Source organism: Canis lupus, chromosome 3, assembly GCF_011100685.1.
Source record: "Canis lupus familiaris isolate Mischka breed German Shepherd chromosome 3, alternate assembly UU_Cfam_GSD_1.0, whole genome shotgun sequence".
Taxonomy (NCBI): Eukaryota; Metazoa; Chordata; class Mammalia; order Carnivora; family Canidae; genus Canis; species Canis lupus.
Genome location: NC_049224.1, coordinates 60,742,483 through 60,767,676, shown reverse-complemented (window position 1 = coordinate 60,767,676; position 25,194 = coordinate 60,742,483). Strand labels below are relative to the sequence as shown.

General features: G+C 52.3%; 1 protein-coding gene across 1 annotated transcript; it reads right to left on the bottom strand.

The window, feature by feature from the left end:
- Positions 1-567: 567 nt before the first annotated feature.
- TRMT44 (tRNA methyltransferase 44 homolog) lies at positions 568-25,087 on the bottom strand. The gene is given in 11 exon segments (NM_001313873.1): positions 568-1,542; positions 7,034-7,150; positions 9,609-10,020; positions 12,137-12,320; positions 13,192-13,298; positions 15,963-16,034; positions 17,306-17,413; positions 18,169-18,237; positions 19,935-20,154; positions 22,700-22,814; positions 24,447-25,087. Coding segments are annotated over 11 exon segments (2,235 nt in total). The 5' UTR covers positions 25,045-25,087; the 3' UTR covers positions 568-1,309.
- Positions 25,088-25,194: the final 107 nt, after the last annotated feature.

The following is a 25,194-nucleotide window of genomic DNA, read 5'->3' as shown; positions in this document are numbered from 1 at the left end:
CCATGCCACGGAAACCTCAGCTCACTGGTGTCGTACTGATGAAGACACCTGATCTCTGTAGCTGAGGTCAGAGGCGAGGAGACTACAGGCCCAGCACGGGCTAACCCAGCTCAGGGCCACCACCGGACCCAGGCCTCTCTCTTTCTGCTCGGCCAGCCACAGATTCCTACACCAGGCATCCCCCGCAAAAGTGGCAGCAGGGGCTCCGCAGCAGGCCCCTCACACCTTGCTGGCCAGAGCTACTCCATGTGCACAGGCCAATCGTGGCCCAAGTGACACACTGCAGCCACTTGCCCCAGCTGGGACTTCATCCCCAGAGCCTCCTGTGAGGGAGAGGTTCGAGGGTGGGAAAAACCATGTCCAGCACATGGGGCTAGGCAGGCAGGCACACTCCCCAGACCCCACTTCACCAGCTCAGCCGGCCCTGGAGGATGTGCAGAAACCAGGTGCTATGCCAAGCTGCAATGCCTCTCAGGGAAAGGAATGAGTTCATTCTTGGTGCCCCAAGAGAAGACTGCACCACAGAAAGGTCACCAGGGTATGCGGCAAATGAAGGGCATGACAATGTACATTGACGGGACCTTTTAGTAAAACTGTAAAAATAATTTTAAACAGAAACACATAGGATATTTTTTCCAGAATCAAAAGAACTGCTAACAGTACTTCTGGGGAGATGATCTAGTAGGGAGGGGCGGGGGGCGGGGAGTGCTTTCTGTATCATTTAGATTTTCTGGCTTTGTTGTGTATCACTTGGGATTCTTTTCCACGTCACCTAAAGTGACCTAGGTAAAGAGATTATGGGTGTTTTGTTCTCTGAACTAAAAATAACCTGCACACATAAGTGTGACAGCTTTTACAAAATACCAGTCTAGTGATTAGCACCCAGAGCAGCTGGGTTTCCAGTACAGCCAGGATTTGGCAGCACCGGCTGCGCTCCTGCAGGCAGGGTAAGTCAGCTATCACACACTGAGGCAAGCAGGACAGAGGCAGGCCCCCTACAGGGGCCAGGTGGTCCAGGGACTTTTGCCACCTTCATCACAATGAGATGCTACCAAGAACTCCTGTGCTCTTTCTGGAATAAAGATCCCAAACGCAAGTGTGACTTCATTTACAACACAGACCCTACACCCTGACGGGGCTGGGGGTGGGAGGAATTTCAGCTTCTGTCCCATCTGGTGTTCATATAATGAACGAGTCACATCATGGGGGCAATCTGGAGGAAGTTACCCCAACCAGCGGAGTCTGCAGTTGTCAGAGGAGCTGAGCGCTGGGCCCCCACACCAGGCTCTGCTTACAGGGTGGGAGCAGCTCACAGAATCTGCTTCTTCTTCTTGGGGGTCCGGGGAGGCCGAAGCTCCGCAGGCCCATGGGCAAACGGGCAGCTGTCTGAAGGCAGAACACAACCGTCAGGGTGGTGACTGAAAAACCAGCAGATGCGGGTTTTGAAAGCTTCTGAGAACAGTCTCCGCTTTGCTTCCGGGTGCTGCTGCCTCTGTAGCTGCTCTTCTCTCCAGTCACGAATGTGAACTCGCCCATTCAGAACTGTGGTTCGGAACAAAGAGAAGACATGGCTCAGGCGTTATTCTCCAAGTCCACCCACTCATAGAGCTGGGGACGCCCCGACTCTGGGGCAGCAGCACCCAGCAGGACGGAGACAAGGGCAGAGACCTCAATCATGGCTGCACTGCTCTGACAACCCCTGACACCTCAGTCCCTTCATGCCAGAAGGGTGGGCTCTGGGGGAGGCAGAGTCGGAGCCTCAGCCTGGTGGGAGGGAGGCCGGCGGGGCAGGCAGGGAGCAGGGTGGAGGTGTGCCAGGGCCAGGAGCCCTGAAGGGCCAGCGTCAGGGGCCGTAAGGAGGCACACGTTGGACCCCAGGACGGAGGTGAAGAACCAAAGGTCTTGCTGACAAGACCGTGGACAAGTGGCTGCAGCCGCACCATGATGGGCCTGTGGGAAACAACGCTGAAAGCCTGGGAAACCCCGGCATAAGACCTGCATGGACTTGGGTACAGCTGTAGAAGCTGCAGCGGCGCCTGTCCTGGGGAACCTCACCTTTGCATCGAAGAGAAACAAGCACAGGTCCTTTCTGGGCAGGCCAAGAGGAGGGTTTACTGTCCCTCCACCCCCAGCCAGAGCCCCCAAACACAAGCAGTGGGCAGGGAGTACAGCAGCCCCGTCAGCCCTGGGGATGCTGCAGGACATGGGGACTAGGGAGTAGGGCCTCAGCAGCAGACTGGGCCCTCCACCAAGCTGCCTCCTGAGACGGTAGCCCCCACGGGGGCTGAGACGCCTCCCAGGCTTTCACCTGGCCATTTGATCCCCAGAAGCCAGCAACTCCTCGGATATGTGGCCAAAGCAGCCAAATCCATCCTGGTTTTCCCTGGAAGCTGTAAAACCACCCGGAGACAGACCGGCTCGGGGAGAAATAAAGGAAGCTTATTGAAGAAATCTGGCTCTCTAACTTCTGACGAGAACTTGAAAGCAATGAATTAAAGCTTGGATTTGCTTTCAAATGGCCTCGTGTCATGGCAATAACGAGATTGTTTGTCTCTGGAGACTGCCGCCTAGTCAACATTTCCCTTTCAATCAGAGGAGCTGCAGAGAGGCGCCTGATGCACGGAGGGCCACAATGGAGGGATTCATCATCACGGGAGGTCAGGAGGCACCTACTAACGGCCTGGCACAACTGTCACCCTCCTCGGAGCCGGCCTCCTGCACTGCTCCCCACAAGGCTGACGCCAAGCTTCCTCAGTCTGATAGCTCAGGTCAGGGAAATGTCACTGGGCTCCACTGGACGTTCCTGCGGCAGGATGACACAGCCTTGAAGTGTGTCTCGGAAGAGTCCCGAGGAGAGACTCCCATCAGGTGACCAGGGTGTGCTCTCCAAAAAGGCAGGGAACCCTTGCCCCGCCCAAAGGCCTGGACACGTTCAAGAGAAACCCAGGGGAGAGGGAGCCTCCCACAAAAGCCTCCAAGGAGGGCCCCCTCCTAGAGGACAGGCTGGCTGGCAGCAGGCCCTCCACAGTGGTCTCAAGAGTTAAGAGGGCACCTCACCACATGTCTGGAGCGGTTAACTACAGGGTCAAGGGAAAGGGGGCCTGGGCACCAATGACACAGGATTGGCTGTGGCAGGGGGCGGTGACATGCTCCCACACACCTCCAGGTTCCAGGGCAGCTCCCATCCTGGGTAGGCCCGTGCTGGGACCTGAGGGCACAACACTCCAGCTCTACACACTCCAGCCCGAGTGGGTCAGGCCACCCAGTGGACTCTCCCCAGTGGGAATATGCTCCTGATTCTAAAATGGAATCACAGGAACCAAATATATTCTACCAAAGTTCACTTATCTGGTGGTATTTCTGCTTCCTCCCAAAGTATGCACTCCCGCAGACTTGCTCAACATAGCACACAAAACCTGCTGGTCCGTTCCCCTCCCAATTCTGACAGCATATGAAACCTTGACCAAAGCACTCTGAGGAACAGCCTGTAAACTGTTCCAGGAAATCATGAGGGATAATTCACCAGAACAGTGCCCCGTGCTCAAGTTCTGGTCAGATGTGACCTGGGCTGCCAGTCCAGCCTCTCTATCTAGAGACTCTGGGCAAGTCCCCATCCCTCAGCTGTGGCCACATGTTCCCCATGGCTGGCACAGGCGATGAAGGCACTGCGGGTACAGACCCTGGGCCAGGCACCCCCACCGGAACCTCCCAGCCCCTGACCACAGCTTGCACAGGACCTTGCACTGGCCCGGGGAAGGGACTCAGTGCTGGCGGAACTGAGGGTATCCAAAATCGATTTTCCCTCCTCCACCCTATAAACATGAGCAGAGACTAGCTGCTCTAGTGTAAAACACACTCAGAGGTAGGAGCAGCCTCAGAGCATAGTTTTTGCATGACTACAGCAGAATGTTTACTCAGAGCTCAGGCCCCAAGCCGCCTACTCAGAAGTTTCCAAAAATAAATGTGCCCCCCCCCCCCATGTGAACTGCACAGAAAAGCAATCACATACATGCATATTTATAATGGAAAAAAAAAAAAAGATACAATTTTGTGAAGTCAACCAAAAAAACATGCTGGGGGAAAAAAGAGCAGCCCTTCTGGACTGCAATGAGTATTTGAACTGACCGAGGCCTTGTGAACCGGAGAGCAGATCCCAGGCAGCCCTGCTGGAGCTCAAGGGGAGCAGGAACTGCCAATTCAGGAAGGCTGCCTACCTCCCAGCTTCTCCACACCCCAGTGGAGGGCCTGCCTGCCTAGGCCCCAGCTCCTGCAACCGCCCCAAACCTGGAGATGCCAGTTCTGGTCACAGGGCTCAGGGCCATTCCAGGCACTTACCCAGCAAAACCGGGTTTAAATGAAAACAAAGTCTAACTCCACAAGGGCCACTGGGCCGCCCAAAGGCACTGCCAGTGTGCATATTCAAGCTCTCCCATGTACATGCAGGGCTGTGCACACCCAAGCTCTCCTGTCTCACATGCACACAGGGTCAGGGAAGAAGTGACAGCACCCAACTCTCTTTGCTTTATAGGCTGGGAGTGGACAGATACACTTCCAGCCACTGTGGCCACCTGCCCTGAGGCACTGTCCAACCACTCTCCTCAGGAACTGCACAACGGTAGGGGTGGGGGGATGGGCCCAAGTCCTGGGGCTCAGATAACTGCCAGCATCCCTAGACAAGGCCTGTGGGCTCCCCGTCCTCCTGTGTTGGGTTTTGCTCACAGGTGGCATCTCAGGGGTTGGGGACTCTGGGATGCAATGGTCTCCCTGTGAGGAGAGGTCTGGGAAGTGCGCCCTCCCCACTGGGCTGCTCCTCTGTCTTATCCTGTGACACAGGCTAAGCGACAAAGCAGTGGGCTCTGGGCTGCCAAGCAAGGCCTGGCCCCACCCGCAGGGAGCTCAGGGTCTCGTGGAGGCAGTGATGTGACCAAATGCAGGCGGCCGAGAGACAGCAGCACATGCAGACCCTGGGGACCCAGAGAGGCAGATGGAATGCTGTTTATGAAAGGTGTGCAGGCTGTGGTCTAGCACTATGGCTACACTACCAGCAGGGCTGGGGCACTGGGATGGGGGCAGGAGCCAGCAGGTAGCCTTGCAGGACAGGAAAGAGCATCAGGAGTGGAACATAAGCCAAAGGGCCATGTGGGGGAGCTGGGGGGCTGGGCGGGGGGTGCAAGGCAGACAGACAGCAGGCAATGGGCTCCAAGTGTGGCTCCTGAGGCAAGCCAGCGAGCAGCACGACCTCACAGGAGCCCGACTCAGCAGGTGAAGGGTGGGTCCAGGGGCAGGTCCGCAGCCCCTGCCAGCCTGGTCTCCTCTAGACCCCACATTCTTAGCACATCTTTACGCACCACCAGCCAGAACCACCATGGTGCACACTGAAATACCATCTGCACCCTTACACTTGCCCTGCCCCTACCTCCCAGAAAGAAGAGGTGCTCGGCACTGGTCCACAGCTGGCCTTCATCGGACACCTCCCAGTGGAAATAGAATAAAATGTGTTCCCACATATTAAGTCCTAAGGAGTCAGATGCTGCGCTGTGGGGGGATTTGACAGGGCCCTGCACTTGACCCTGGAGGCCCCGATACAGCAGAGAACAGGCATACAGTGACCCTGCAGCTGGACTGGAAGTCAGTCACATGGGTGCCACCACTCCCCTGCCATCACACAGACCCAAACCTCCTCACAGCCACAGGGGGACTGCAAGCCAGCCACCTGCCTCCCCCTCCCCTCACTCCTCATGCCCCAATCCCACTCCTCCCCAACTCAGACCCATCACGAATGCTGTTCCTCTTCCTCTTTACCAAGTCCCAGCTCAGATGTCATTTCCCAAGTCTGGCCGTCCCAACCCCTTCCTGGGATGAGGGCAGATCTCCCTGCACATCATGACTTGGGTGGGAACATGCCTATGGCACTACGGTGATGCCAGATGCCACCATCTTTAAAGCCATTTGCTGAAGTCTTAGGGGTGAAAAAGCTGGTGGGCTGGGATGTGCTCTAAAACACTTCCACAAAGAAAAGGAGGAAAAAGCTTCATCTTGAAGCAAATATGACAAATTACCAACCATCTGGACGACAGGTGTGTGCTTAAAAACTCTAAATAAAGGAACTTCTTTTAACTCCAGGTACCCCTGTAAACACTGGTTCTGTGTCTCCCTCCCCATAAGCCCCAGGAGGGCAGGGACAGACGAAGGGAATGAGCACAGGTTCCTGGGCCGCTCTACCTCCTGGCAGTCCTGGAAGCCCGAGCGTCAGCGCAGGAAGGGCATGAGAGCTGCGTTCCCAAGGGCCCAGTGCACGCATGCAGGGGAGGGGAGTGGACAGGCATCGGGGCTCCCTCCTCTAACTGCCCAGGGCCCAGATGTGAGCTCACGATGCTTCCAGTCTGCAGACAGCCAAGAGCCCAAGCAAATAACAAACCCCCACCGAGAAAGTCCTCCAGCAACACCCAGCAAGCAGGCTTTCAGACTTGCTCTTCCTTCCACGTGAGGCATAAGCATATCCAGGACAGGGGTAAGGCCAGGCCCAGGGGTACCAGGCCTGATGGGGCTAGAAAGGACCGGAGAAGAGGTGTGGGCAATGTTCCCTCCTGGTAGAAGATGCTCACAAGGCTGAAGCGGGATCGGGGGCACTCTATCCTCTCCCCCCCACTTTTTTAAAAGTGTAAATCTCCTTGAAAGCAAACTTCAGTTAGGGACACCTGGGTGGTCAGTTGGTTAAGTGACTTGTGGTTTCAGCTCAGGTTAGGATCTCAGGATCCTGGGATCGAGCCCAGAGTCAGGCTCTGTGCTCGGCAGGAAGCCTGCTGGAGAGTCTCCCTCTTCCCTCTGCCCTCACCCCTGCTCTCTTGCTCATGTTCTCGCTCTAAAATAAATAAATTTTAAAAAAATTTAAAAATAAAGCAAACTTCACTTGACAGAAAAAGCAGGGAGCAGTGATTCCAGAATCTGTGGGGAAGAACATTCTGACATGAGAAGGTGGAACGTGTCACCCAGCTCTGAAAGAGGAGCACATTTCAAGGCCCGATCCCCTTACCTTCAAACACCTGATGGTTGTTTCTGAGCAGTGTCTGTAGGCCTCCACACTCCCGCTTCAACCTCTGCAGTGTCTCTGGGTCCAGCTCACTGGCCACTTCTGTCAAGGAGAGGCTTCCTGAAACCCGGGTTTCCCCAACAACAACAATGTAAAGGCTGTTAGAGACTGTCCAACAAGCCCGCCCACTGCTTGGCCCAGGGACCAGTTCTCGTCCAGCCAACCCCAGTCTCTCACGCACGTCAGCAGGGCAGGCCGTGAGATTTACCTGCACTCTGAGCGAGCCCATACCACATAGCACCTAGCTGGAACTGCAGGGGCCAAGCCAGCACCATCTGGGATGCCAGGGACTTTGCATCTGCCAGGCCCCATGCCTGGGGGCTCACCTATGCCCACCCAGCGACTCTGTAGGCCAGCTGAGACGCCCCTGCCTCCCAGACACAGACTCTAGAGGCCCAGCCCCAGACTCCCAGGGAGCAGCCACCCTGTGGCTGGGATTCCATCTACCAAGCCTAGCTGACCTTCAGGATGCACCTCTCAGCTGCCTCCACCACGTTCCAAGAGCAAGCAGCACATCTAAGGAAAAGGCTAAAACCGGCCCAGACAGCCGTCCTTGCCCCTCCTAGTCTGGCCCCACACAAGTCCCTGGACGCTGGTGCTCACACACACAGCTCTGCACTGCGACCTCTCAGGTGCTCATCCTCTGTCGTGTGTGTGTTGACTCAGTCATGAGGGCAGGGACCACCTCCTCCTGCCCTGTGCTCCCTCACCCATGCCTTGCAGAGGGAAGACCCCTGGACTGAGATCACTGAGGTCCTGGGGACAGACCCACCCATACATTATATAAGGGCAGGTTTCAGACGGGTCACTAAATTCCAGCAACCAAAAGGTGGGAAGACCACCTGAGGGCAGGAGCCTGTGGGCACATGTCCACAGCACGAGAGCACCTCCGGCCAGCTCCGGGGCAACAAGACCCATGTGGGGAGGATGGCACCCCCCGCTCTGCAGATGTTTCTCATGGGTGAGCAGGCCTGACACCTGAGACCTAATGATCAGAGCCACTCACATCTACGTCTGAGCCTAGAAGACCTGGTCTACCCCACTGAAAGAAAGTTCTGTCCCAGGCACAGGCAAGCCCCTCCTGAGCTCAATCACTCCTGTGGTCTGAAGGTCAAACTCCACATTCTCAGATGCCTTCAAACGACTCTGAGGCGCCTGCTCACCTGCTGCGGGCTCCTTGGCACTCGAGGCCCCATTGGAAATCCCCCTCAGCTTGCCTTCCTCTCCACTTGGGCCCCACCTCAGCAGGAAGTGGGGTGTCAACCCATAGGGCAGCCCATGGTGCCTCAGGGTTGGTGCCCAATTACACGGATGGTCAGGCACCTGGAGTTGGGGGCTCTGGCCAGGGTTGCCCCTATATCCCTGGAGAGCCCCCACCTCCATCAGACACCACCAGCATCGGGTAATTCGCAGAGAAGGGGAGATGCTCCACAGCACTCCCGCGTGGCAAGTGCACGAGGGCTATGGAGGCTCAGGGCAGGACAGTATCATGGGTGGGGGAGGGCAGGCTTGCCGCCTCCTCCTTGGCCCCCCACTCACAGGGCCAGCCAGGCAGCAGCCTTTGACAGGCTGAGAGAGGGCTCCCCTAGACCCCCCAATGACCCCAAAACCTCAGGGGAGTCTCTGACACTGCCCAGCACAGCCAGCTCCACAGCGCCCTCTAGTGTCGCCAGTCAACACCTCAGCCGGGAGTGGAGGCAGGGAAGAAACCAGCTGGGGCCCAGCAAGCCGCCTGAGACTGGACACTTTACCGAAGCAGGAACAGTCTACACTTTGGCCCCCATCTCTCTTGAACACCACTGATTTGAACACTGATTTCAGCACATTACTCATTCTATGAGAACAATCAGATATAATGTTCTTCTGTTTATCATGGCTGAGTTTTGCGCTTTGGCGATTCCACAGGATCAGACCACATCTCTTACATTCAAGGGGACAGAGCACCTTTCTGACTTTCAGGACCCTGTTTCCAGTTTGAATAATTCAATCCTACTATGAATTGAAAACAAGTGTCGGGGATCCCTGGGTGGCACAGTGGTTTAACACCTGCCTTTGGCCCAGGGCGCGATCCTGGAGACCCGGGATCGAATCCCACGTCGGGCTCCCGGTGCATGGAGCCTGCTTCTCCCTCTGCCTGTGTCTCTGCCTCTCTCTCTCTCTCTCTCTATGTGACTATCATAAATAAATTAAAAAAATTTCAAAAAAAAAAAAAAAGAAAAGAAGTGTCTCCACACCCTGCAGCCTGAACGTTTCTGTAAAGGCTAATTAAATGTGTGAACACTACCCCTCTGCCCTCAGTGCCTTCCTCTAAGAGAAATGGAGTCCTGCATACTAATGGGAACCACAAGGAAAATTTTAAACAATTAGCATATAAGTGGCTTATTCATCACTGACGTCGCTTTAAAATATACATAATTAGAACCACCACACAATTTTAAGTCAGTCCTAAGGGAGCACCGAGCCACTGCCTGAAAGCCAGCAGGCATGCAGGCGGCCGCAGCTGGGGTCGGGGGCCTACCTCCTCGGTTCCAGGCCTTCGAGCTGCTGCTGGAAGCATCTCCTATGCTTATCTGCTCCTCTCTGTCCAACAGCAAATGTGCCACTTGCAAGACCACTTGGTCAATAAAATCTCGAGGGAGGGTGGCACAGTTCCTCAGGCGCTCAACTTTTTCTCTAGGTTGAAATCCAGACAGCCAGAGTTCATCAGCCGGGGCCTCTGCCCCTCCCTCGGCAGCCCCAACGTCCAGGACCTGGTGCCCGTTGGGGTGACCCTCATGTCCCACAGCAGCCCGGGGTGGAAGAGAGGCAGGCGTCTCGCCGGGTGGGCTGGCAAGGTGGCCCCGCCTGCTGTTAATATACCGGGTTCTCTGCTTATCCATGGAAACTTCTCTAGCAGGTGAGTATGTTCTGGATTTCCCAATGAGACAAACCTGCTTGTGAAAAAAAAGCAGAGTATTTTACCAGGTTCCTATAGCATTTCAATATTTGCCATTTAATTCTCTTCTTCTGCAGCACACATTAAAGTTTTAGGCATTTATGGGACGCCTGGGTGGCTCAGTGGTTGTGCATCTGCCTCCGGCCCAGGGTGTGATCCTGGAGACCCGGGATCGAGTCCCGTTGGGCTCCCTGCATGGAGCCTGCTTCTCCCTCTGCCTGTGTCTCTGCCTCTCTCTCTCTCTCTCTCTCTCATGAATAAATAAAATCTTTTAAAATAAATAAATAAATAAAGTTTTAGGCATTTATCACAAAAGAAAAGCCTATTTTAAAAACCAATAAAAACATCCAAAATAAACCAAGAGCAAAAGCCCACAAAGAAACTCCTGGCTCAGACTTTCAGAGCCCTAACACACATGTACAAATCACAAGTCCATAGTTACTGAGCTTATGGCCATGCCTGTTCTGAACGTTCTACATGTGAGAGCCTCCATTTGGCCCTCACGTGCAGACATGGACAGTAACACTGTCAGCTCTCAAAATGAGATGTCCTCCTATCAACCTTGCCAGAGCGAGGGAGGGAGGAGTATCTAGCAAAGCACTCAGTACAGCACGGATGCTCATTCCATGCTCTTTTCTTCTTTGTACATCCAGCTGAAGGCTGCCGCACAGGAGTCCCCAGGGCAAGTGAGGCCAGTCCAGCGACACTGCCCTAGGCACAGCATCTCTGGACTTCCTACAAGAGGAGGAGCTACAAAGCCAGGTTAGAGACAAGGAAAGAAAGCAACTCCAATTATATCAGAGCCACTCTTACTAGTCTCCAGCCCTGCCACCTGATGCATGCATGATCCTGGGCAGGTAACTCAACCTCTCTGTGTGCGAACAAGCATGCCAGGTGTCATCACCCTCACTGGATAGCTGCTATGTGTGCACATCTGCTCTTACATTTGTACTCCAAACCACCGAGTTACAAGAAAGCTGAGGCTCAGAGTGATTAAGGACTGATACATGCTCTCTAACAAGACAACAGAAAGACAAGTGCAAAAAACCCAAACTGCGAGATCCTTGAACCTACTGACATGACCCAAAGCCTAGCAGTTCCCAGATTCAATTCCAACTTTAGTAGAGTGACTTGCCAACGTGAGCGCACTTAGGAGAATGACATCATGGCTCTGAAGCAGAGTCCTAAAGGAAGCTTTCAAAGTGACTTGAGCAGTGACCACACGGGCAGCAATGACATACTGGAGGCCACGTGGACCCCACTCACCACCACTAAGCACCTACAATGAAGGTGCCATTTTTTTTTTATCTTTTCCTCGCTGGACAGACAAGGACACAGGTATGGCTCACAATGTGCCCAAGAATTCACTGCCAGCAGGTGGCAGAGCCGAGAGTTCACCTCACACCTTAGACCCTTTTTGCCTGTCAAGCAATGAAGTTAATAATTTGGATACGATGGTTTTTTTTTGTTTTGCTGTTCAAAGCAGTGGCTCACTGACAGCCACTGAGTCTGAGAAGAGGAAGCTATCAGAAACTATCATAAATCGATGGCAGTACTTCTCATGGCTCAGAGGGTAAGTGGGAATGCCACTGAGCCTGCCCTGACCAGCTGGCAGGGTCACACAAGGTACTCCTGCTGTTTTCACAGACTGTGTAAGGGCCAAAATCTGCCTGGGCCAGGTACATTTTAGGTCAATCTGAATTAATGAAGCATGTGACGAGAAAACAGGAATCATTCTAAACCAAACTTCAATTCCAGCCAATCACTGAGGAACCCAAGAAGTCAGAACTGAGGGCAGGCAGAGCCACAGACAACCCTCAGGCCACCGCTACACAAGTTAGGCTGACACCTACTTTGGGCAGGTCCTCGAGGGCCATGTGTACTTTCTGGGAAGGAAATGAAGACTCCCTGAGGGTCCTGCAAAGTTGCTATGGGTGTGGAGAAGGCAGTGCCAGGGGCTGTGGAGGCTAACGAGCCCTCTGCACCCCACCAGGGGCCGGAATGCCGAGATCCACACAGGCTCCTTCTGGATCCCACACACTTTCCAACAGCACAGCATCACCTGTGGTTCTGAGACACTGGCCCTGAGCCAGCAACTCATGAGGACGCACCCTTTTGGTGGAGGGAATGCGAAGGCAGTCCTCCTCAACGTGAAACCCGCAGGCCAGCCCCACTTCTGTGATGAAATCAAGGTACTCCCGGTACTGAGTCTTCCTGCTCTGCCTCCGGGAGTATTTTCCAATGAAGTCAAAGAAGCAGCAGGGGAGGACAAAAAAGCGGCAGCCGTAGGAAGACCTTCAAAAGCAATCCACAAAAACCAAAAGGAAATTTAGCAGAAAGCTGTACGGCTAACATGTATCTGGGTAAAATACATGTGTGTTGCTGGCTGACAATGTCTTCTAGGTGACAAAATAGTCAGAGCTCTCCCTAATTCAATTTCTAGAAACAGTGCAGCATGGCATACCTTCCCCATGAAATACGAAGTGAATTACTTCTATAAAACACTCGGTCCACTGCAGTTGCTCTTGTCAACTGAAACCCACACTTCCTGAAATGCCTGAGATTTCGGCTGTGAGTGAGGCACCTGGGAGGCGGGCCCAGCCAGGATGAACACCTGCTCCCTGACCCACATCATTCTCCAAGAGCTAAGACAGCTCAAAAGACCATGGATGAAGAGCCATAGCCACGAAATATTTGGGGCAGCAACGTAACCTGCATCTCTGTGACATCTCCTCCTGACCTAGAAGCGCTGCCACATGTCTAGCCCCTGGGATGAGAAATAAATACTGCTGCAAGTATCTCCATGTTGAGAGATTTTTCCTTTGAAGACCAACCCTCCTGTTGCCAGAAAAAAGCTTTCAAAATATGACAGGTCTCTCAATACTGGATATAAATATATTGCAGAAGTGATCAGTTTTCATCAGCACATTCAATAGAAGAAAAACGTGAATCACATTTGTGATTTTTTCAGCCACGTTTTATATAAAACAGGCAGAATTTAACCCTGACCCAATATACTCTGCAGATTATCATTTCAGCAATCTGAACTAGCTATGTCTCCAGTGTTCAACAGCCACAGCAGCTAGTTTTGGACAGTGAGATTTAGGCACCAAAACATTCTGCTCCCCCCCTACCAGCCGCCCTGCCGGCTGGGCTATCTGCTCACCTGGCTGCAATGACAGGTATCCATGGTGTCAATTCATCGGAATGGTTACCAATTAACCAATCAACGTCAGGGAACAAGGTCTTATCATTTGGTGTGATTGCATCTTCCTAAAAGAAAAGCACACAACGAGACCACATGTTGGTTCAGTAAAGCAGCACACAGCTATGAGGCTAGGCCCTGCAGAATCCCGGCTTGCTGGGGTGGTCGTCTCAGCCCCTCGGGTCGTCGTGGGTTCTGGGCAGGCCCCTGAATGTATGGCCTGCGTCTGCCCCAGAGGGTGTGAAATACAGCAGCTTTTAGTGTCATCACTAAAGACACTAACAATGCTCTGAGTGCTAATCTCTTGTTGATCCTTACAAACATGCTTCTCTACACAAACACACAAAGAAGCTACAGGAGGACAGAGCAACAGTTTCCACACTGGCAGGACATCGGAGCCAGACAGGGCCTCAGGAGCAAGTGAGTGGAACACAAGTGGGTCTGAGGTTAAGTGTGTCATGTAATGCATCACATAACCTCACGTCTGTCAACCTATGTGATGAAGCACACCTGTGAAGGGACGAGGTAGGCTGAGGCAGGAGCAGTTTACATATAGAAGAAATCTTTGCTATTGCACAATCTTTTGTAAACAGACACCAAGTAAAAACCCACTCCACAGGCAGGTTAGCCATTCTGATAATTTCTGTAATTAAGCCGCAGATAACTGGTAATTTAGAACTTACAAAAATTTGGTAATTTAGAACTTTACATCGACCCTACTCCTACATGACACCCTACTCTTCCTGCTAAGCAGCAGACCATCACACGATTGCAGTCGGACCCCAACACTGTCAGTGAGAACTGGGAAGACAGAGAAAAGATACTATACAGCCGCTCAAGACCCTCCAAACTTTAAAGCTGAAGAGCCAACACCCAAGGGAAGCGAGCACAGCTGCTTTCCTAGCTCAAAACACACCAGGAAGACAGTCTGACAACACTCACTTTCAAGGCCCTTCCTTAGAACAAAACTGAGTCTTTCACAGACATGATATATACAAAGTGGAATTTGAACTCTACCATCTTTCCGTTTTTTTTTTTTTTTTAATCTTTCCGGTTCTTAAATAAGCATCTGGGCTTCTACTTATGCACATTAAAACAGTGAAAACAGTACTGTTCAACTGGTATGGATAGAATTTAACAGCAGGAAAAAACAGACCTTATTGTTCTCTATCTCCACCCAGTCTAGATTTAAAGTTGCCTATTTTCCTTTACATGGCCTGCATGAATAGAAATGTAATTTACAGCTGCTGTGATTTAGCAGTCTTATAATCAAATGACGATTTGAAAGAAGCTGTAAACTTGTCCTCGGCTTTTGACCATGTGGATAAAGAAAACGAGCCCAAAGAGTTTGCCACTCCCTTCCACTAATCTTTTTTTTTACAATGTCATTCTCTACCTTCAAAAAAAATGAGGCAGAAAATATGCAAATGGTCTCAAAGTTCTATTTAAAGATGAAATGGCACAGCTGAGCATTATTTCACAGGAGCGGCAGGCCAAGCGCGGGGCAAAAGAGCAAGTGTGGACAGCTGCAAGCTTCTGGGCACATCACGCTCTTCTGATTTCTGTGCACCCTCCACAGTGACGAGTGAATGCGTGAGAAGTCTCATCAGCTCTCTGGCCACTGGGGATGAGAATCTGTGTCCCAGTCACATCCTGCATTTAACTCCAGGACCAAGGTCTTGAGGTAACCAGGGCGGTGGAGCACAGCTGGGCAGTGGGAGGGACCTAGTGTGGAGACCCTCCTATGGAGCCCTCTGCTGGCCAGCTCAGAGGCCCCGACCAGACACCGACACAGCAACAATGGACACCAGACCTGATGGGGAATGCTGCTCAGGTGGCCGGTCACCTTCTCCCTTAGGGAGACACTCCTCTCTGACTGGACCAGGACAAGTGAGCTCCTTCTGAGCAAGACTGTAGGGACCTGGGTTCACTGTGGCTCCACAGTCATAGGCTCCAGAGACAAATGTGCAGTCTAGCTCCACAGGGCATCGGCACACCTGAGACCCAGCCCCACCCCAGGTGCATTTTACCTTCCTTCCCTGGACTCTGTAGCACCTGCCTTCTTGCTAGGAGGCCCTCCTGGCTACTCAACATACATAGCAAGACCTGGTGCCCCAGCAGCCCCCTCACCCTCCCCTGCCCTGCTCAGGTGTTCATCCCTCTCAGCAAGTACCACACCTGACACCCCGCATCCACTCTTTCTGGGGGTGTCCCCCACCCCCATGAAGGCAGGAGCCTTTCATTACTGTTGAACTGCCAGCACCTGAAAACACCTGGCAAGTTGAAGGCACTCAAAAATTTGGTAAATATGTAAATCTCTACTTTTTCTCCTGTATTTTGGATGCATCTCTTAAAGCATTCAAAACTCTTCCTGAAAGTGTATTTGAAGTAAAACCTTTCTGAAAACCATTATGACAATATCATCAAAAACTTCTAAAGTTTGGCCTATGACAGATTTTTTTTAAGTGGACTAAGACTGACACACAAAGATTTATGTAATGAACTTGTCATCTGAACACAGTCAGGAACATGAGGCGAGCCAAGAGGATAACCTCACTGTCATCGTGTGCTGTTATGTGTGTGCCCTGCCCTCTTAGGGGCCATGGGCGTGACAGGATACCAACCTGGCACTGTGTCAGGACCAGTGAATACACGAGGCACCTGGCACACTCGTTAGAACTGCCACTATGAGACAACCATGCTGAGATCAAACAAAAAAACAAGGCCAGTACCTCTAAGCAAGTCTGTGGTCCATACATGTCCCAGATTTTTCTTCTTCGTACATCAATCCCTCTGCCTGGATGCTAAAATAATTTCAGAAACTGAAGGTTAACGCTGGTACAGTATAATAAATTAGCAAGAACAAATTAAACTCTGCAGAGATTGCCACCAGTGTGAAGTGCAAGAGACCTTTTACACTCACGGATGGCACTCATGGTATCTCAGGGCTGGAAACAGACATTCATGCCCCTGCAAGGCATGGGTAAGAACCTGCAGTCCGCAAAGGTCACCCACCAGGAGCCTTCACGATGGGAAAATGGAGTCAAGGTATGAGAACATGTCCGAGGACAGTGGCCCAGGAGATGCACATGGAAACAGAGCCTGTCTCACGGCCCGGAGTCCAGTCCAGACCCCAGCACATCTGCTCCTCCAACTTGAAACAGACAAGGCCCATCCGCTGTGGCTGCGTCTCAGCCAGTACGCTGTGCCCGTATCCGCGGGCTCTCACAGGGCAGCCAGGCTCATTTCCAAGTTGGGAGGAGAGGAGGGGTGGACAAGGTACCCGGTCCTCCTTACCTACCAGCCTACAGGCCACCACCTGATGTGCTGATGCCCCAGAGACAACTTGTTTACAGGTATTACTGTCATAAACTCATTTTTTAATAAAGCAATTAAAAAGTACATTCTGATGATCCCATTTCAAGTTCCTATAGCTGTGGACGGGACATCTCTCCCACAGGGCAGAATGCTACAGGAAGAAATCAGCCGGGGTCACCATGATGGAGCACGAAGCTACTAAGCTCCAGCTAGCTCAGCCAGGTGACAATGATGGCATCCTCCGCGGGAAGGCTGGACACGGGCCCAAAGCATCGGCCCAGGGAGCTCAGAGCTCCTGCTTACACTAAACTGCCCTGAGCAGCAGTGGCTATTTTCAGCACATCCTGCCTTGACTTCACGGATCTGAAAATGGTGCACAAACCAGTGTCATAAGCTTATATCATAGTGTAAGTATCCTCTGAGCTGGGCATCCAGCTTCTGGAGGGCAGAACCTACTGCCTCTTATTCCCCTTCCCGTGCCCTGACATGCCGCATTCCCCAGAGAAGCACCTTACAGCAACCACGGCTGTACTGGGTAAAGTCTGTCATCCACAGATGCAGCCCCTGCAAGCCCAAGAGCCCTGTTCTATCTCCTCTCTCCCAGCCACATGGGCTGCCTGTGCTCCTTGGTCACCAGTCCAACACCCAGGCAGACTCTGGATCCAGCTCATATCAGAAAACCACCTCAAGGGCCCTTGTGCTGGACTGGAAGACACTCTGGAAAAGGAATTAGAAATGGCCACAGATGTACATTTACCCCCTCAGTGCTCAGGATGTGGACCAGGAGACCGTTACCACATCCTAAGTCAACAAAGGACTGCTTGGCTGTCAAGCCCCGCTCCTCTCGCTCCTCTTCCCACAAAACCTAGGTTAAAAAAAAATAAAATAAAATAAAATCAGTCCTGATTCACTCCTTCCAAGAATAATTCAGATACAAATTCTACACGGGTTACAAATAACATTTCCAGAAAAGGTAGGACAGGCTTCATCTGTGGCCCTGGGTCTGCAGAGCCGACCTATAGGTGAGCAGAGGGAGCTGCCCTTGCCTGCTGCTGCAGGGGCATCGAAGCTTCCTCCTCCCATTGACAGTCTACATGAAAGTGATCCTCTCTGGGCAAGAGCTCTACAGATAACTGCTGGTTTCCTCATGGCTTCTCTCTGTTCTTCAAGGACATATACTTTAATAACCAAAGCAAAGTATGCTATTTCTAAAAAGGCTATGAGAATCACAGATGAAAAGAAATTAGAAATTATCTGGTCTAAACATTTTTTTAGATAAGAAAGTCAAGACTATTAAGTCAAGGCACACCCAAATTTCGAGGCTGGCAAACTAGCTAAGGAAGGACCCAGGACTGGAGGGGTCCCGTCAGCAGCGTGAGCCACCCAGCGCCTCCGTGGTTATGATGAGGCAGGGAAGCCCCAGCTAAGCTGGAGCTTCATGACACAGGTTTATTCCTCACTCACACCAAGCCCAACTACTATACGTGTTACCAAACTAGCAACAGAACCAGAAACATGCTAAGTGATGGATTTGATAAATGTTGTTCCCCACTGGTAGCAGCTGAGGGTAGCAACCTTCCCCCACTGCAGAGGAGCTTAGATGACCGGACATACTCTTACCAGCAGGTAGGCAGCAAGAGCCACATCTTCGTACACAAACTTTTCCGGATCAGTTACTTCAGGCCATACCTAGAAAGTGTTCCAGAGTGCATGTAATTATAACTCCATCACTCTGCCTAATGTCACTACACTTAGAGTATCCCCAGTAGCCATACAGCACATGAGACTTCTCAGGCGGGAAAATTTTAAAAATAAGCTCATTCCAAAGGCAGACATTTATGATCACTTTCATACAATAGATAAGTGGCATAAAGACACACAAAACTTTTACCATCTATGCCTATAGATGGCATAGGACACATCAAAAACAATGCTGTCCAAAGCAAGATTTTGCAACAAAAATGACATGTAAGATATTTAGATGAAACAACTGTACCATCATAGGAAAATGCTCAGCTCTCCTGTCCCCATCACTTATCCAGATGAGGGAAATGAACAAGAAAACCTGGACGAGGAGACCAAAAGGGTCACAAGGCCAGTGCACCAGCCCTCTGGTCTGTTGGTGCCTGGCTGTCACCTGTCAGGAGCAGCACTCAGCAGGTGGTCCCCATCTCCCTATGTGTAAAGGGAGAAAGCCTTAGCTGCCACACAGGACAACAGCAGGTACCCTGAAAGCTGCACAACATGGGCTGCCAAGTGTGACAGCTCACTATCTACATCACTGACATGCACGACGGAATCTGGCAACAGAGGACAAACCCATGACAAGGTGACACGTTCAGATTCCCATTTCTAGTCACAAGGGATTAGACAGGTCAGATGGTCTCACTAGGCCAATTTCAAAGGCTGAAATAATAGATGAAGTCCCTTCCTGAAGGAACTGAATAGTTAATAAGATAATGAAGGCCTCTCAGGCCAGGATCTGGAAGGGAAGGGGCCCCCAGCTTAGGTCAGCCAGGGCTAGGAGCCACACACTTCAGCAAGAGTGAAAGGCCACTGTCTCCAGACTATGAACTTTGAGGTGCTCTGTTACAGAATGATAGGTAAGTGACTTAAAAAACAAACAAACAAAAAAACACATATGGGTACCTTGGGATCTCAGTCAATTGAGCATCTGACTCTTGATTTCAGCTCGGGTCATGATCTCAGGATCCTAGGATCAAGCCCTGCATTGGGCTCCATGCGGAGCACAGAGCCTGCTTAAGATTCTCTCCCTCCCTCCAAAAACAAACAAAACACACACACACACACACATACACGAAGAAATGACAAATCATAGTTCCCTCTAGAAAGAGGGCTATACACTTGGAAGAGTACAAATGAAGTTCAGTCACATTAGGAAAGCTTTATTTCTTACTCTGGTTGTGAGCATAGAGGTTTGCTGTTACTGTCTCTACATCCTAAACATAGTTAAGGACATATGAAATTTATCTTCTTTCTGGAAGTACACGCTTTTGTATTTAATTTTTCATATATTTTCTTTAAGCGTCCTTAAGTTTATATAAGGAAATGTGACAATTTTGTAACTAATATCCAACTACTTTCAATTAAATATTTCCCTTTATTTGCTTGGAAAAAAATTAGCAATGTGCAAAAAAAAAAAAAAAAATTCCTTTTCTGTAACACATCTGTTGACATTTTTGCTGTCTGTATCCCTATGTTGAAATACAACCTACAACACAGGCCCTCAGTAGCTATACGTCAACTTGGTGTCTGCGTCTGCAGAAACCAGGATGTTTACTGGAAAAATGACTTCACCTGGTATAGTTTGGCCAATGTCACCTCATCTAAATGAGGGGAATTACAAATGTCTTCCCCAGGGTTACCTTGACCATGTCTTTATACTTCTCCTTGAGCATCTGGTAAGTCTTGCTGTATTTGATGATGGAAATGAGGGACAGGGTGCTTTTAAATTCGCTCTTCTTGCTGTCCACAGACCACCTGGCCAGCCTGGCCAGCAGCTCTTCTCCCAGCCAGCTGGGTCTGGGATAAACAATGCCATCTGAATGCCATCTTTCTGGACAGAAAATTAAAATAGATATAAACCTTTAAAAATAAGAGAAATATGAATAAGCAGAGCTAGTTTCAATTCTTATTTTAACATTTACCAAGAGAAGAGAGCACGTGTTAAGACAGCTATAATTACAAAATATTTGACCTGAAGCCCAACAACTAGCTGTAGAACTTTCATCAAATAAAGAAAAACACATTTTTTAAAAGCAGAAAGAATTCTCTTACAAACACTGTTAAAAACACACTTACCCATCCTATGAAGCCCATTAGGAGGATGGACAAATAACAAAGCTGCTCTTACTGTCTGCTTCACACACTGACTAGCCAGCTTCTGAACATCTAAGGATTTCTCTAAATTCTGTTTTCATATATTTTCACACGTGCAACTCAAATGTGACTATACCGGCTCACCAAATACTCCCCAGGCAGAAAGTGGAGCACTTGGCCTCAAAGCTAAGGACACACAAAATCCCTGTGCAGCTCACAGGTTCAGTTCTGTGTGTATCTCCTGCCCCCACAGCTCCTGTCCGCTGTCACCTGCTCAGCACCAGATGCACAGCAGGCCCTCACAGTCTGTGTGATGAACACGCAAATAAAAGCTCACCCCACAGGCCCAGATCACAACACACTATCTGAGGACACAATTCAGGTGGCCCAATAAGCGGAGAGGATCCAGACTGTCAGGTGGAGAAAAGAGGCTACAAAAAGGTGGCATTCATCATCGGCCCTAAGAGCAAGTGGAAGCACAGCAGCTGGGTGAGGGGGCAGGGTAAGGGGTCATGCACTCTGGCAAGAGCTAGGACAGTCAGGCTTTTTGTTGCCCTGTACATCAGAGGCACATAGCTCCCCCTGAGTAACAGGCACTGACTCTCCACTGAGAGGCGCACCCAGGCGGGTCATGATGTGGGAAGAGTCCAGGAAGGACTTGGACTGCTCCCCTTCCCAGTCCCTTCACCTGGGAAGCTCTCCAGCCAGGGCTGGCACCCCTGTCAGGCCCTTCCTGTGCTCTCCCCGGGCCTTGTGCCCTTCTCCCAGGTGTTCCCAGAGTCCCCACAGCCTCCTTCCTCATCCACTCTGGGCTCATCCAGGATGCCCCCTCCTCAGAGGCATTTCCCAGCACTCTGCATGTACCTGACACAACACTGCCTTAGCTAACAAGGAGACGTGGGAACAGAGACACGTCTTACCTGTTGTACTTTGTACCACCTGGTGGTAGAGTGTATACTTATGTATCATGCCACTCTGCCCAGTGCCAAGAACATGGTAGGGTGGGCGCACACCACCACTGCCGCGGACGACAGGAGCCGACCAGGAGCACTATGCGCTACAGCAGTGGCCTGGCCAACCCCATTAAACTTGTGCTTAGCATCTGGCCCGAGTGCCCAAAGGGACGACTGCCTGGTAGGCAAAGACAGGAAACACCAACCTGGAAAGATGAGGAGCAGGCACCTGAGTTCAAGCCCTCAGGAAATCAGCAAAGAATGTGACCACCACGCGTGGAATGTACTGCACACTGCTACGGCCGTGCCACACTGGGAGCTCTCACAGCGAACCCAACAGATGCCTTCAGTGCCCACTTACCAGTTCTATGATCAGCGCCCCCAGGTGACCACCACAGGAGACACACCTTCCCCAAGGTGCCTGCTCCCAGTCCCCAGTTTCCAACAACACACCAAGGAAAGAGCCTGGGGCCGGATCTCTTGGGCAGTCTCTTGACAATTCTAAGAGGATTCACCCAGGCCCTAAGTATTCCCATCAAGCTTCTATGCCTGCAACAGGTCCCTACAAAGCCTAGGCTCCTCCTCAGAGGTTCAAGAATTATTAAACCCATTGCAGGGATGGGGAGACTGAGGGTCACAAAGATGACATACCCAAGGTCACAGTGTTAGTGGGCAAATCAGGCTCTTTCCACTGTACTCCTCTGCTTTATACAAACCCATGTGCCAACAAGCCCAGCCTGCTTACACAGACACAATCCCCAAGCCTGTTCTGGAAAGTACAGACCAGATATGGCTCTCAGAAAAACAGCAGCAGCAAAGTGATAAGTGATTTTACCCTTCCTCTGACTTTTCCATTTAAAAAATACCAAATGGAAGTAAACCAAATTTCACACTTGCTGTACAGGCCCAAAAGCCACATGAACTAAGGGGCCTACTGATCTGCCACTTTCATGATAAGCACCACTGAATACCCACAATATCCGAAACCACATGAGCCTCAACAGGAAATAAAAAAGGAAGCTATTCCTGCTCCCCATTCCCAAGCTGTAAGAAAGAATATAATAAAAAGATTTGCAATTACTTAAATTCAGCTACATCTAGGTGCTATTCATCATAGCTGCGTGGAATGTAAAGAATACAGACTCCGGCCAGCCTGGGATCACCCACACACAGGCCGGGTGCCCACAGGAACAAAGACACGTCATGGAGACATCAACTAGAAACAGGAAACACATTCTCACACACCTCAGCTGCCGAAGGGCGCCTTTGTTCTTCAACGACCCTGATTCTTGCAGCTACCTAGATGAGCGACTGATACCACACAGCACTGGAGGAGGAGTCCAGTCTTTAGCTCTTACCATTCTTCTCTGCTCTGACTGAGCCGGATTTGATACACGTTGCTTGTCTCAACCTTTAAATTCCCTCTGTCGTCTTCTTCCAAAGGTAAAAATGTTACTGTTCCATTGAGGACATCTGGGGAACAAAGACAGGGATAATCAATGAAAACTGCTTACTTAGTTCAGCATTTTATCAGACCCAATGTTAAAGATAGTAAAGACTCAGCCTGACTTTGCTCTCCCAAGGCTTTCCCCGTTCTCTTTACCACGGCATCCAGGAAGATAGATATGCTTTTACATCCTATCCACTGCTGCGAACCGAGCTCACGGGGTGCCAGGCACGCGGCAGACACGTTCAGCAGGAGCCAGCAGGAGCCGAGGGGAGAAAACAGTCCTAAAACCAGCACTCCTTATAGAGGGAGGAGCACTGTCTCTCCTCGCCAGAGAAGCCAATCTGGGAATGCAGATGTCTACATCTGAAGGCCTCGGGGAACCTGACTCACCAACCTCTGTCTGGCAGAGGGGAGATGTAAAAGGTGACCAAACCCAGACAAAAGCTGGAGGAGCTCCTAAAGTAGTCTGGACGACGACGGGATCAGGGAGGGCCTCCCGGCAGAGGGGACACCTGGGAAGAGTCTTGCAGGGGACACAGAGGCAGACAGTACTGGGAAGTGGGGATGGGAGGGAACACACCTACCAGTGACTTGACATTGCCACATGTGCTGCAGCAGCCTCCCCAAGGTGTTCATGCCCTAATACCCACAACCCAAGAGTATGCTGTGTGACAAGGCAAAAATGGACTTTGCAGATGTGAGGGGGCCACAGGCCTCAGGAAAGGGGGTGCTCTGGATTAGGCAGGTGGGCTCAGGCCAGTCACAGGGGCCCTGAACAGCTGACAACTTGCTCCAGCTGGAGGCAGCAGAGGAAGCTGCAAGTGTGAGAAGGACTGGACATCACAGCTGGCTCTGGGACTCAAGAGCCCGAGGGAGCCTTCCACCAGGTCCTCCAGGAGCGGGCCTTCCACTAGTCTCTTCACCTGCTAAACTCTTATCCATCATTCGACATCTGGTGCTTCTTCACCTCCTCCCTCAGGCATTCCAGACACTCCCCCCCAACGATGACCCCATTCTCTGTACTAGAAATGCACATTTCTACATGGCCCCTCAAAAACCAGCAAAAAAACAACAACTAAAAAACAACTAAACCTCCCTAGGACTTTACAAAGGTATTGACATAGTGAGTATGGTTAGTGCCTTTTCACTGCTCTGAGGTTCAAAGGACAGTTTTTAATCAAACTGCATCTTGTGCACAAGATTCTCTCCCTAACCAAACTCCGGCCAGGCTCTCTGGGCCCTGTCGCAAACTTGGCTGGTGTTTGAGCAAAGACTCAAACACTGACAGTCTCTAAGAGCTCAGGCTGCATCCCTAGAATGACCGGGCCCCTCAAGGCTGCGGGGGCAGTCCCAGCCCTGCCCTAACCCTAGGGTGGGCCCCTGTGTGTGGGGGGGGGCAGCCCGACTTCCAGGAGCGCGAGCAGGAAGCCGCAGGGGGTCACCAGGGCCGCACACCCCCGTTTGGTTGATTCTGGCCTCCCCCGCTCTACCGAGCCCGCCCCACTTCTCTCCCCCTCCCTCTGCCTTTCGGCCGCGCCGTCTCCTCTGCACAAATCCAAGCGGAGACTCTTCTCCCTATCGCAATAACGTATTCGTACTTAAAACTCTGTCCTCGCGGCCGTCCCCGACGCCCGGGGCCGTGAGATCGCTCCTACCTCGCACGACCATTTCCCTCCTCGGAACGGCAAGCGGGCAGCGCGGGCCCGTCTTCGGGATGACGCTTCTGAGAACGAGGTCCAGCTGGCGGGGCGCCCCTGGCTGCGGTCCCACCGGGGGCCCGGCGAGGAAGGCCAGCACCTCCGGGCCGCCGCCGGCTTGGCTTCGAGAGCAAGCGTCCCAGGCGGACTCCAGATCCGAGGCCGGGAAACCGGCGTCCCCGACCGCCGGCTCGCGGGGCTGCCCGGGGCCCCCGTCCCCGCGCTCCTCCCCTCGCCGGCGCCGGGCCCCCTCGGGGCCGCGCCCCGCCGTGCCCAGGTCGGGGCCCGAGCTCGGCCGGGGACCCAGGGCCCCATCCGGGGGGCGCAGACCCGGGGCGGCCGCGGCCCGCTCCTCCTGCTCCCGGCCGGCGTTGGGCCGCTGGCCGCAGTCCTCCGCCCGGGGCTCAGCAACACTCCGCCGGGCCTCCAGGCGGACGCCACACAGCCGCTTGTTGGCCACCTGCGGCCTCTCCAGCCACACGGCCACCGCCGCCCAGAAGCCCCCGGGAAGCAGCGCACCCGGGTCCCGCACGGCCGCGCGGCCCACCTCCGCCATGGCCGGCCGGACCCCGGCGCTCCGCGGCTACGCGCGCTGTGATGACGCACGGGGCGGCGCGGCTCGTGACGTAAGGGGGCGGGGCGAAGGGGCGGGGCGGGGGCGGGGCGGGGGCGGGGCAGACGGGGAGCTCGCTTGCTCTCCGGCCGG